Source organism: Drosophila novamexicana, unplaced genomic scaffold, assembly GCF_003285875.2.
Source record: "Drosophila novamexicana strain 15010-1031.04,08,12 unplaced genomic scaffold, DnovRS2.1 tig00000434-arrow-pilon, whole genome shotgun sequence".
NCBI lineage: Eukaryota > Metazoa > Arthropoda > Insecta > Diptera > Drosophilidae > Drosophila > Drosophila novamexicana.
The window spans coordinates 5,003,386-5,017,912 of record NW_020824802.1 but is presented as its reverse complement, the minus strand read 5'-3'; the positions used below and the strand labels follow the sequence as shown (position 1 = coordinate 5,017,912).

General features: G+C 36.8%; 1 protein-coding gene across 1 annotated transcript; it reads left to right on the top strand.

The window, feature by feature from the left end:
- The first annotated feature begins 4,607 nt into the window (after window positions 1-4,607).
- LOC115760403 (V-type proton ATPase subunit F 1) lies at window positions 4,608-13,890 on the top strand. The gene is made up of 4 exons (XM_030701702.1): window positions 4,608-4,732; window positions 4,830-4,911; window positions 13,532-13,737; window positions 13,799-13,890. Exons 1-4 carry the CDS (start codon window positions 4,679-4,681, stop codon window positions 13,829-13,831), a joined length of 375 nt encoding a protein of 124 aa, XP_030557562.1. The 5' UTR covers window positions 4,608-4,678; the 3' UTR covers window positions 13,832-13,890.
- Window positions 13,891-14,527: the final 637 nt, after the last annotated feature.

The window sequence follows — 14,527 nt, the reverse complement described above, 5'->3', positions numbered from 1 at the left end:
TTGGGTAAGGATTTAAAACTAGCATAGCTTTATCAAAAAAAAGCATCAGTCGCAGCGACGTTATGCGCTGAGCGAGATGCGGCTTCATACTGTACGTTCGGCTTTCGAGGCCGACGTTCGGCTGCCACTCTCAGCAGTCTTGCTCTGTTTGGGCACACTAAAATGGCCGTAGGCACCCTCGGGGCTCCCTCGTTGCAATTTATCGTTATTCGATAAAAATGCTGTTTGGTATGTCTGTTTATGGTACATTAGTTATACTGTAGAACATTTCATTAAGATCGGTTACTGCGCAAAAGAATGGGGCAGCTAGCGCAAATTGCAAGAGTTTCTGTATACATGTACACACACACATTCTTCGAATTCTTTCAACGGCATTGGAATTGCGATTGTTTTCTGTGCTGCTATTTTAATTCGTTTTTTATTGGTATGCGTTCAGTTGCGAGTTTGAGCGCTGCCAAGGTAACTTCTTTTTTTTTATTTTATCTTTATTACTTCAAACGAGAGCGTTGCGCGAACTACATTTGGTGTTGGAATAAGGGTTCAGGGCATTCCATAGTTGGGAACTCGCGACTAGAACCTCTTACCTATTTGTAATATGAAATAGAATACCGAGTGTTCAGGCTATTCATTTTACCTTTCCACCTCAAAACGGACCGTTCGGTGTCCGTATGTCGGTGTTAGAGAACCGTTAAACTGTTTGAGGTCGATATTCAAACGCCGCTGCTTTCGATGATATAGATGTATTTTGAGGTAGCCGGTTCAAGGTTAGTGAAGATCACGTGGCAATAAATGTAGATATATATCGGTCAAGCCGGAGTAGTGCATTTATTACAAGATTATTCGCTATACGCTTGATGCAAACTAAATTTTCAAACATAATAGAATTGAAACTTAAGCTATGGGCGGAAAAGTAGTTGGCTACAAAATATCATGCCATGAAGTCATGGTCGTCAAACCGGCATAATCAACATAACCATAATGACAACTCAGCACTTGCGACATATGCAAGTGTTTGGCCATCGTTCCTAATCGTGTCAGCATTGTGCACGAGGGGTTTATTAACACATGGCGCGAGAGTTGCTTATTAACTACTCACCACTCAAGATCATGGCCGTCCTCGGTGGTGCTAAACTCATATTTAAATATAAAGGCACGGAAGAAGAGGCTGACTGCAATTGCAATTGCTCACCAGATCAATACCTGGTCGTACCCCTTGATATTCAGTAGGGTGCAGCCGCGATGTCTGGGACTTTGCCTATAGCTTAATGATGGTTCAAATATATAGTGTTCTTTATTATGGCTATGAGCTCAAAGGTGACGCTGCGCGTCAATCATCTTACAATTTTCAAAAGCCGAACCGTACCTAGGAAATCCAACTTCTGGCTATTCTATGGTGTATCATTAAGGCTGATAATAAATTTTGAACATCTTCTATATCTACAACTAACATTTTTCGCATAAGCGATTGGGGAAATAATTTGGAGATTTTATTATAATAGTACAGTGGCTTTGAAGTCGGTTAAGTTTGTCGAATGTCTTACATTACTACGTTGTTCCCATACTACCGTCCAACAAGTGGATATAATTTGCACGTGTAAAATCGGTGATTCTGGCAATTGTTGCGGTTAGAAGTGTGATAATTATTCCAATAAAGCCGGCAGAAGACAATTAAGCCAATCTATATTATTCACTTCCGTCACTAATTTTAAAAGAAAAATAATATCATTGGGGTAACCGGAATTATTTTTAACTTGGTTTTTTGTGGTTGGTTGGTTGGTTGGTTTTTTTTTTTGTGATGTTTGTTACCATATTTTTAAAGTGTCAGAATTTAGTTTTTGGAAATTGTAACTTGTAACTCCTGTTAAAAAAAAGGCCAGAGTTGGAAGGTCACAATAAATCGCATTTACAACGTCAGGGTTCACTATAGGTTTTGCTGTTTTTATGACATTGTCCGTGGATTGTACTATGTGGTGAGGCTTACCACCAATCATAATGAGTCTTCAACTCAAAGTGTAACATGCCTCTTCTAGAATTACATGATTTCTAAGGCAATTTAAAACGTTTTCGGTTATGCCAATTGTTTAGGCCAAAGAGAGCTGACTGTGAATGGTGGCTGCATCGATCTGCAGTTCGTCTTGCAAGGCATTGATGTCTTGCCGGGATGGGGCGTCTGCCGTGAAGTTTTCTTGCTTTCAATGAAAGCCTCCACCTATGCGTTAGTGTTCTTTTTAGACACAGCGAAAATGAACGGTTGATGATCTGTGAAAATGTGTAATTCTCTGGTAAAAAACAGATAATTCTGCCGTTTACAGAAGACCAATACATAGATAGAACTGCTCCAATACCACTCGCGGAACCGTCAATGGATAAGTCGAAGGGCTTTTTAAAGTCCGTACAGTAGCCAGTATGTTTCTTTAACGCTCGAATGCTTCGCGTTTTACCAACCGTCCCATTTTCACATTTCAATATGTTGGTTAAAGGTTTTTTGGCTTAACATAATATTGGTTCGCCTTGTATTACTGCTGAGAGTGACAACTAAACGCCGAGCCTCGAGAGCGGATCATTCGGTAGAAGGATATATCTCGCACAGTGTACAACGTCGCTGCGGCTGATGTTCTTTCAGAATATATGTATGTTTGCTTTGAGTTCCTTACAGCCCACAAACATATGCGTGTATGCATGTGCAACTCGCTCTCACTCATTGCTTTCTGCACTTGTGCGTCTAATTCTGCATATCTTTCAAAAAAACCCCGAAATCTACAAACATACATATGTTTGTATTGTGTGGATGTATGCACAAGTAGATCACTCGCAGGCCAGAGATTTTTGCTTCATAAAATACCTCAGAGCATATAAGTTTTTTGCTTCAACATATTTATGGATCGCTTTGACCTTTGAGATTGGTTTTCGCCCCTCCTTTAGTTACGAAATAAATACTCATTACTTTCCTTAAAGAATTTCGATTTTTCTTTAAAAACTCTTCTGTTATTCTTATTTTCTCTGTACACAGCAAAATGGTCGCAAACACTCTTGGGGCTCACTCTCATTAAGAATTATTGATTCGATTGCCTAGTGCCTAGTGGTGCAATCCAGTCTAGCAATAATTGCGCCAAAGTTAAGTACTGTGCTGTGACACGTTAGCACGGATCTTGCTGTGCCGCAAACTTTATTTTTTCATAAAATGTAAACAGCTTCAGCTTCATTGCTGAAGTTTTTGTATACATCCACGGTGGACTTCATCCAAGATACATATTCGTCTTGAGTTCCGTGAAAAGTTGGGACGGAGTTCACAATGTCTAACCTCACTTCACACTTAATATTTGGGTCACCGGTTACTCTGATACACTTCTACTCTTGAAGTGCCAACTTGATTACTCACCGACTCAAGTTCCGTAGGAGATTCTTCTTTAAAGCGAGGTTCTTGATAAATAATAACGCTTTTAGGAGTGCCGGATCTATTTCTGTATATTTTAGGTTTGGCGTCAGAAACATACCTCTTGGCTTTCATCGCCAACGTACTCGGTTTTAATATCCCTATATGCCCAACTCTGAGGAGAAATTCTAGTATTTTAAAACTTGCCAAGTTGTTCAGCAAATAGTTACGCCCAGTATTTTATTTAAATTTCTCATCACAAACGCGTTTTCCTTAATGTGGGGCTCAAGAAAGATACACAGCTGCAGCCTATGTTGTCTTTCTTTAATGGTAACGACGCGTCCAGCTGAATTCTGAGCTGCGCAGCAGTGACAGCCCGAGTTGGTGCCAGCCTGTGACGACAATTGCGCCAATCAAATTAGTAGAAACAGCAGTTCGTTAGCGTGTTGCTGATAAAAACGGCTTATTGGAAAATGTATTTTGCCTTAATACACAAAGAGCCAGCGTCGAAAGTTGAACAGAGCATGAGTGGCTTCGAAGCGTTAATACGTACATTTTTGGGTATTGACAACTACCAAAGACAATATAAACACTAAGATGTGTAACGCCATACAACAAAATGCTAATATGCAGTTTGAGGAACGAAAACGAAGTAGCGTCATTGCGCTCTTACAGCTGAAGAGCGAAAACGGTAAAAATAGAATGTACTCTCAGCTTCTTTGCCAGCACAAGCTAGTGTAGTGGATAAAAACACATATACATATATGTATCTCGAACCCGAACAAAAACAAAAACGACTTTGGACCTGCCTACAAAAACAATGCATGATCCTATTATTTTACTCTAGTTGTCCAGTCTATATATTCTATGGTTAGTGATAATCGTTAACTTGCAGATTGGATATTACAAAGTCCCGTGTTTTGCTGCATTTTCGTCCGAAAAGAAAGCTTTATACAAATTTTAGTCTTTAAACTCTTACCAAGAAATTTCCAAGGCTTGAAATCTTGATTTCTTTTAAATTTGGCATAACGGTAATATAATAATATCCAGTACGATACGTACATACTCAATAGTATTACATCTTATCTCGATTCTAATAATACCGTATAGTATTCATCATGCATTAATTATGGTCAACGTACTACGCATTGTTTAATACCAGCCCCTAGGGGGACCGTGTATTTTTTATGTGGTAAGGCGTTTTTAGGTGTTTTTATGTTGTCGTCTCGTGACTTTCGTCAGCTGACATTTTACTTGATGTAAGACCTTACACTGATTTACTCACATTAAACGTAAATAAGTATAATGGCTTTGCATTCGGCAATCAAAGGAAAATTAATCTCTGTTATAGGGGACGAGGTGAGCAAATAAAGTTTTTAAAGCCCTATGCAGTAGTAACTACATTTGCATATGTGTATGTACATATAATAATATATGTGTTTAATTATTCTTTCAGGACACTTGTGTGGGATTTCTTCTTGGTGGCGTTGGTGAAATCAATAAAAATCGTCATCCGAATTTTATGGTCGTTGATAAAAGTAAGCAAAGTGCTTATATACATACTATGTAACACAATATTTTGTATCGTGACTTTACTTATCGATAGAACATGCTCAGGCACATCCATATGTAAGTAAGTTATTACCATTTTTTGGTAACAAAAATCCTTCCGAAAATCCATATAGAGCTGTTCATTTCCTACAAAACTCACTGAAAATTTTGTATCTAGCTTAATTTTAATTTTTTTCAATTATTGTATAACAACCTCCAAACGTTATCTCATGGAAAAACCCAACCTTTTGGTCATTTCCTCCCCGATAATTCTCCAATTTTTCTGCAATATTTTCTGCTGTTTTATTGGAAATGGACCGTTTTTCAATAACCAATATTCAAATTGGCTTAGATTGAAGATTGTATGCTAGCCACATTTTAACATTATTATTTGGTTTTGCGACACATTGAAGTCTTGCCATCTTTCGTCAGATAACTTTGCAGAAATGCCCCTTTCTGTTGCACGCAGTACATATGTCGGAAACGGCTCGATCGGACCACTAAATCATATAGTGGCATAGGAACGATCGGTCGAAAAGTAGGTTCTTATATGAAAAACTTTTTTGTTTATATATCTTAACCAAACTCGCCACTTATTAGTTTTTCAATGCTTCTCATATATGTATATGCAAAATTCTATCAATATCCCACCACTATATTATATAGCTGCAATAGAAACGATCGGTCGAAAATTAAGTTAATGTATAGACAAGTTTTTTGTTTTTCTATCTTGACCAAAGGGCAATTATAAATTTTACTGTTCTCTCTACATTAATGCAAAATCTTACTTACATCGGATCACTATATCATATAGCTCCCATAGGAGTGATCGGTAGAAAAGTAGGTTTTCGTATGAAAAACTTTTTGTTTTCCAAGATATACAAACCATACTCGTCATTAACTATTTTCCCTGTGCTTATTAGATACATTCAAAGCATTATAAATATTATGAAAAGGTTAGATCGGCGTGCCGAAGATAGCCCACTCGTTTTATGTATTTTTAATTTTCGCGGGGACTTATTTGAAGATTTCCGTTGATTATGCAACCATTAAATTATTTTTCGTTAAGATTCCGAGGTTTCTTTATGCTTTGGACTCACATTTCACATTATTTATTGTTAAGGCCACAAAATGGAATTCTAACTTAATAATTATCTATGCTAATAGCGTTTTTACAAAATGGGTAACAACTATAAAATAATTCGAGTAAAAACCTTATTGTGCCAGTAAATTGTCATATTTTATTTAATTAATTTATTAAAGTTACTAATTCGCTTTTATTACTGAGTTTTATAAAAAATTAGTAGGGTAGAAAAATGATTTCAGAAGTTTGCTTGTTACCGAATAAAGACGCAAAAATGGATGTAAAGTAGAAAATAATTAATGTGTGTGCCTGAAGATGGAACATAAGTATAAAAAATTAAGCACTTGTTTTTTTTTCGTGAGACAGTCCCTTACCGTCTAGCGAAATTTTCCTTTTTCTTGACATATATGTCCATTTTATACGCTCAAAACAATTTTCGGCACAGCCACATAGCTCCGCCGACATGTCTGCGCCCACTAAATTTTGCCGGCGTAATTATGTCGCATTTTTTCTGACGAAAAGTTTCCATAAACCCAATTGAAAATTTGTGGGCTTTCCTAAAGAAGGGCGTAGGGAAACGGAGCCCAACTAATAAAAACGTTCTCATCAAGGCCATTCAAGAAGAATGGATAAAAATACCCGAAATCTATGACCTAGATAACCTTATTCACTCAATGTCACGTCGTCTGCGGGCTGTAATGGATGCTAATGGCCAATATACCAAAAATTAGTACCACCATAGCTATAGTTTCCTAGATTTAGTTATGTATATAGTAATATTTTGCATTTTGCAAAGAATTAATTGACAGCGCAAAAATTGCCTCATTTTAGTTTTGTCTGTTTTTTTTACATTTGCGTTTTGAATTTTGTTATGTTTGTGCCTTATATCTATGAAGAATGCTTAGAATAATAATTATATGCAAAAAAAATTAAGAAGAAATAGTTTAAATCTGTAAAATATAAGTTTAAAAATGAATTTGTGTGCTGTTTTTCATTTTGCAAACAATTACTTGACAAACTGTATGTATGTATATTCAAATTTATGTTTGTATTAGTAAATGTTCATATGCAAGTAATTACGATCGTAGTTATTGTGTTTTCATTATACCCTGAACCCATTAAAAATGGGTATAAGGGTATATTGTATTTGTGCAAAATCCAAATGTATGTAACAGGTAAAAGGAAGCATCTCCGACCCCATAAAGTATATATATTCTTGAACAGCATCAATAGCCGAGTCGATCTAGCCATGTCCGTCTGTCTGTCCGCCCGTCCGTATATACGAACGCAAGGATCTCAGAACCTATAAGAGCTAGAAAAATTTTAGATGTAGATGCTCCTAGTTCCCGCGCAGATCGCGTTTGTTTCCGATAATCGATAACCTACTCCGTTTCCAAGCAATCGATAAAAATCGATATCGATGTCCTGTTTTTTGGGCAATTTTGGTAAATAATAAGAGCTAGAGTCACCAAACTTAACATATAGCTTCTAAAATAGAATATATATATGCATTTGATGTTGGAAGAAGAGGGTTCAGGGTATCCCCTAGTCGGGAGCTCCCGACTAGAACCTCTTGTTTTTAATTGTAAATAAAAACATTGCGTATTGCCTCTTCCACTTCTAGTTTACAGCTCGCACACTTAGGTTTAGTTTTTTCATTTAAAGAACCATCTTTTGATTTACACAAATATTTATATGATTGCATGGGAGAAACAAAACGGACTTTAGGATGTTTAAGTATACATTGCATGAATTCATTCATTTTAACAATTGATGTATCGGACAGTTGACTTAAATTTAAAGCATTCGAGAAAAGTGTGGTTGAAGATTTCAATTCCGACGACATTCTAGAAAATTTGATTCAGCATCATTGTCTAAAACAGGTCCTGCTTTAAAAATCGTACGTTTGGGAAACAGAGCGTGACAAAAACCCCTTTATATCGATTTCCCCCTTGTCAAAAAGAACTATGGCGTCCATGTTCTTGTGTGAGCAACCCTGATAATTCAGTATCTCTTTTGAATTCATTGCTGACGGTCGCACTGCACTAATTACGAAATCAATCACTGTTGTTGCTCTTTTTTGCATCTTACTGTGTGTTATCTTAGCACACGTTCTAATTTAGAAGATTGTCTTCAGCGGTGTCGGCATCGGTAGCGCGGAAACTATAGCACCAAATAAAAAGCTGCTGTCGATAGTGTTGTGCTTGCCCACTGGTCAAGACAAAAGCTCTGTGCGCAGTTCCATACGTGGGGTAATAAAACTTTGTTCAATGCTTGTCGCTTAACCTCTTATCAGCAATTTCATAGTTGGTTTTGGTTGCGCTAACGATTGTTCGCAAAGGCAAACTAAAAGAAACTGTAGCAAGCGTTATGATCGCTCGTAAACCATGTAAGAGACAAGGAACATGCGCATGTTTCGATCAGTTGTTAGAACGTTAACTCAACTAAATTGTAAGTTTTGGCACCACCAGCTGCGGGATGATAAACCTTATAGACTGGTACTAAGTACTTTTAAAGTCACAATGTGAGTACCAAACGAACGTATTCCCGGCTGCAGTTGTCCAAAACCACTTTTCTTAAGCTGACATGGCAAGGTCAGGTAACTTAGTATATAAAAATACTGCAAAGAAAAATGTCCCCACAATAAATAATCCCCTACGCTTAAAAGAAGAAATAGATGATCGAGGATTCAGTAAAAAGTTCCACTCATATGAGAAAAATTAATTCAGGAGACGATGGAAGCAAACAAAGCTTTTCGTGACCTGGTTCAGCATCTTATCTATCTAAAATCCAAATGACCAATCCGCATGAGTAAAATTCTTAGAAGGATATGTAATGCTCCTGGTATATGCGTACTATGGAAATCGTGAGAGACCTAGGAGCTCCCAAAGTTTCGTCTCGCGCCTTGCTTCTACTGGAAGAATAAGAATTAGGTGCCCCATTACTGGAGTTTATTTCTCTAGGGAAAAAAAGAGAAGATTTCAATGTGCCATTCACAGGATCTACCTAACAGGATTCCATAAGACATAAATCATTGATAAAATATATAATATAATAATTAGCAGAATAAAAAACTTTTCGCTTAAAGCCTTATCCTTTTACACCTTAGACTAAGTAGTAGTAAGTCTTGTTAAGTTTGTTTTCCCTCATATACAACTAGCTTAAGCAGCCAATATTGGGTAGTAGTGATCTTGTTAATAATTAAATATATATAAATTTAAAGAAGAAAAAATATTTGCGTAGTTCATTTTTTGTTCCGTGGTCGTGCAATTATCCGCACAGTTTGAGCAAGCAAAATCAAATCATATCAACCAAAAACGAAGATCAGTGCAATGCACCTCATTTTTGGCACGCGCCCGGGAAACTATGACTATTACAAAGAAATAAATTATCTATGTACAAATTTTATCAGTCCGTTTTTATTTATTTATTTATTTTTTTTTTTTGAGTACAGCACAGATTAACTGCTTTTTTATATTTTAAAGAATACTAACTTCGTTCATTGTTACTTAAACATTTTATTAGCTATGATGCATAATAGCCTACAAATTTCTGAGAGTGCATTTACCATTTAAGAAACGGCCGAGAGTAAAGAAGTATTTTGATAACGAAGAATAGAGGAAAACTCATCATACAAAATCAGTGGTTGTTAGATCAAACTATGTGTGTTGTAATTTTTTTACAGATTATCTAGTCATATGCCAATCCCTAAATAAAATATTATATTTATTTTAAGCATTGTTAAAATGTGATTAAGAGAATCTAAATCAGACATCTTTGATTTTCTGCGAAATAATTAATTACTGTTTAACAAATCTGGTGACAAATACGAAAAGTAATTTGATGGGGTCTGTCATACATATGAATGTATGCAGATATACAAATTCGAAAGGAATTGAGATGGACAAGGGTATATATGTATGAAAATACATACATGCATATGTAAGCTTGTGCATATGAGCGCACAAGCGTACATATATGTACATACGTCTGCAGAAGCCTAATGGGTAACAGGAAAATACATATGTGCATTTTCTACCCCAAATAACAATATTTGTATTTCTTCTATTTTTTTTGGAGGTTTCGTCTGTATTACCTTTATTGGGCATTGCTAAAATTAAATAATGCAAATTAATTCACAATCCAAGTTGCGAAGCTCCGAAGTTACATACGTATGTAACTTCGCCGTCTAGAAACAACAAATATGCATATGTATGCAGAGATATGAAAACAACATAACTCCGCCGTTGATCATGGCGAGATTATGTCGTTTTAAAGCAACGTAACACCGCCGCTCTACAGACGACATATCTCCGTGTGGAAATTTAATGCCGAGATATCTGCCCATAGACAATCGGTTACTTTTAATTATAATCATTTCAATATTATATTACTAAGAAAGTTTTTGCATAGCCCGCTTAGAAATTCTAACCCAGCCTCCTGAAAACAAACTTTATTATTTTTTTTTAATAGACTAGAAATTTACTATGTTCTCTTGAGCGAAAGTTAAGGTTTTTTATACCCTGAACTCATTAAAAATGGGTGGAAAGGGTCTAATGTATTTGTGCTAATGCATGTAACAGGCAGAAAGAAGTATCTCTTATCCCACAAAGTATAAATATATTCTTGATCACTATCAAAAGCCAAGTCGATTTACCCATGGCCGTCTGTCCGTATGTATGAACGCAAGGTTATCAGAAACTTAAGAGCCACAGAATGTAGGACCTCCTAGTGACTGGTTATTGCATTCGGAACAGGAACATTTTGCGAAGATTACATTGGAATCCAATATAAAAAAAGAATGAGGTTCTAGTCGGGGGCTCCCGCCTAGGGAAAACCCTGAACCCTCTTATTCCAACAGCAAATAAATTGAAAAACAAGTGAGAGGTTCTAGTCGGGAGCTCCCAACTAGGGGATACCCTGAACCCTCTTCTTCCAACATCAAATGCATATATATATATATTCTATTTTAGAAGCTATATGTCAAGTTTGGTGACTCTAGCTCTTATTATTTACCAAAATTGCCCAAAAAACAGGATATCGATATCAATTTTTATCGATTGCATGGAAACGGAGTAAGTTATCGATTATTGGAAACAAACTCGATCTGCGCGGCTCTAGGAGCACCTACATCTAAATTTCAAGTCTCTAGCTCTTATAGGTTCTGAGATCCTTGCGTTCATACATACGGACGGACGGACAGACAGACGGACATGGCTAGATCGACTCGGCTATTGATGCTGATCAAGAATATATATACTCTATGGGGTCGGAGATGCTTCCTTCTGCCTGTTACATTCATTTGCATTTTGCACAAATACAATATACACATTTTACCCATTTTTAATGGGTTCAGGGTATAAAAATTAATAATTATATCAAACAAATTAAAAGTTTTCGAACATTTTAATATATTTCACACGAACCACACTTGCTTATTTCATTCAAACGCTACAGAAAGCTTGCCATTTTCTACTATTTGTTTAAAAGTAGAAAAGAATGAAGCAAATAAAATAAAGCGACTTTCAATAGGTGGGGTTTTGACCTTTCAATAGGTGGGGTTTTGCTTCAACGTAAGCGACAATGAAATATGGAAATAATGGAAAATCGAATCTCAACATCATATTAAATTGCGTATGTTTATATAATTATATATTTGTATGATTCTATTTCTTATATCAGGTAATCTTACTTCTTACTTCTTCTTCGCCCGATGCCATAGTTTCTTATTGGCACATAATAAGACAATTATTTGAAATCGAGACAACAAATTAAATAGAACTTTGCCCCAAACAACGAAGTATCCTTTAGTATCAGTATCCTTTAGTGCACCCGAAACAAAATTCAGCAGTGCCGTTCTGTCACACTCTTTTGTTCTCTGAGCAAACTTCCATGTTGCCAATATGACCACACACATCCTTTAATAGCTTATGTGTTTTGTGTTGTGTAGAATATTTACAAAAAGAAAAAATCCTGTAGTTGCCATTTCTAAAAAAAAGTTTCGTTGTTGATTTACATCTTTTACATGGAAATGGGAAACTTATACAACGAAGATGTGTTCTTCTACGGCGCCACATTACACTGAACCAAAACAATGCGCAGAACTATCGCCCAAACTACTGGTGGGGTCAACTGTGCCGTCAACTCGAACTGACAAAAATGACATGAATTTCGCGAATTGTGGTTGCCCTTCCACATCGGCCCATTGAATCTCCCATACAGATAAACGAAAAACGGACATGGCTACGAGTGCTCTTGCACATAGTCATTTAGCACTTTATAATTGACTTCCGCGTTGGCTAATAATTGCACTTATAGTGCTGACACAGCAAATGTTTTAGGTAAGCGTCCTGATCACAACGGTTAGCGGCGGTAACCAATCATGCAAGAGATACATGTGTTGCAAGAGCAGCGTTATTGCTTATGCTAACTCGGCTTTGCGTATGTAGTTTTATAGCTTATCCTTCTGTGTTGCTTATGCCTTTTTGGTAGCTTATGCCTCAGTTGGCTGGTGGCTTCAGTTTTAGTTCTGTTCTGATAGCTTAAGTCGACATTCGACCTGTCAATAAACGTGCTCAGGCAATTTCCGTAAAATCATTATTTTCATCGATTCACCATGAGAGCCCACCACCGGGAAACCAACATCAATTAATTGAGCAATGGATTGAATATTTGCTTGTAGGCGCACACTGCATAATTTATTGCTGAGCCACAAGGACAGCATTCTACACAAGTGAAGTCGAACATCGATTCACACTGAGAGCCCAAGGGCGGGACACCAATACCTTTGGATTGAGAAAGAAGCCACCGACGCTCGCTATTGGATTCATGGTAGAATAACCTGAATAATTAATACGCAATACAATCCCAATTGAATTTTAAATAGAACCCGCTCATATAAATGTATGTATGCACATGCATACAGAAAATATCTGCGCTTTAAGTTAGCTGGCAATATAACCGTTTACTTTAATAACTTCCACTAAAGAACACAGGGCAATGAGTGAAAGCGAACTACACTCTGCACATGCATATGCTTCCATTAGAATTCAAAAGAAAACATTCTTACATACAGCAAGAAAATCAGCCATGCCAACGTTGTGCTCGAACGGCGAAACGGCTTAGGCTCTGCGTTCGGCTGTTATATTGCTCTTGCACCTCATAAAAAATTTAGAGCAAGCTGGGAAGCTTGCTGGACAAAAAACAGACAGGTACTTTTTGTCGATTTGACTCTATGTAAATTATGCTTATATCTATGCGAATAGATTCGTCAAAATGCATACATAGCGTTCATATGTACAGCGAGACAGACAGACGGGCATGACTGAATCGATTCGACAATTGATGCTAACCAAAAAAGTTAATACTTGAGCGGTTGGAGATGTTCAGTTCATACTTAAAGGTGCATGACAGAGTAGATGTGTATTTCTGTAAATGTATATGAAGAAGGAGGGTATCTCATAGCGGGTCTTGCTGATTACAGTTCTATTGCTTAATGTTTCTATTTTTCTTGTTTTATTTAGATACTGCAGTGAGCGAAATTGAAGATTGTTTTAAGCGTTTCTTAAAACGTGATGACATCGACATAATCTTGATAAATCAAACATATGCTGAGCTTATTCGTCACATAATCGATGCACACACTTCACCAGTACCAGCAGTTCTTGAAATCCCATCAAAAGATCATCCCTACGATGCCAGTAAGGACTCTATTTTACGACGAGCACGTGTAAGTTGTTTTTTCTCGAAACTTACCATTGAAAAACTTATTTTTTTTTTGTAATTGACAGGGTATGTTTAATCCTGAGGATTTGGTGCGCTGAATTGTAGCGCTACATATATTTAAACTTGTTCAATGTTCAATAAAACGTAAAAAAATAAATTTAGTAAATGTGTGTTTATTCTATTGAATAAAAAAACTGATACCGACGATGTAGGACCGCACTAATTTTATGGCTAAGCTGTCCCATCAATATGTTGTATGTTGTATGGAAGCTGACACAATACAATTACAATCGGAATTACATATAAATGAATGTGTGCACATATTTACAGAAATTTATGCACATTGCGCTAGCTGCCACGGTGCTTGACAACATTTTCCTTGATAAATTATGTGTCTGTGTCTTCTATGGGCTCTGTGTTCAATGCGTTGTTACATTCGGAGAAATGGACAGAAAGTAGTAGGACTATCTCCCATGTTTGGCTTAACTGATAAAATCTTTTAAATTTTATTGAGCATTAGGATATTCACAAAAATCCCCTAGTTGCCATTGCTAAAATAGTGTGTTGTCTCAGATCTCAGCTCATTGCATTCGGACGTGCGCGCTTGACAAGTTAGTTTCGCAAGTGATCAACACAATCTCTTTACCTCTTATCTCTTTGTGCTCTTCTTGCACTGTTTTTAGCCACTGCTTGCGGTGGCGGCAGCTTATTGCGGTACTTTACCTAAGATAAGCCAGACTTAAACGGTGCTTAGTTTGCCCCTCGCCCTGCGCGCTGCGCAAGCGAGAGGTTGG

What these genes read in the sequence shown, in the direction of transcription:
- LOC115760403 (XM_030701702.1), top strand. Translation starts at nt 4,679, where the DNA reads ATGGCTTTGCATTCGGCAATCAAAGGAAAATTAATCTCTGTTATAGGG. An exon ending in TCTCTGTTATAGGGGACGAG is followed by an intron (nt 4,733 to 4,829) that starts GTGAGCAAATAA and finishes TTATTCTTTCAG; the next exon opens with GACACTTGTGTGGGATTTCT. An exon ending in TTTTATGGTCGTTGATAAAA is followed by an intron (nt 4,912 to 13,531) that starts GTAAGCAAAGTG and finishes TGTTTTATTTAG; the next exon opens with ATACTGCAGTGAGCGAAATT.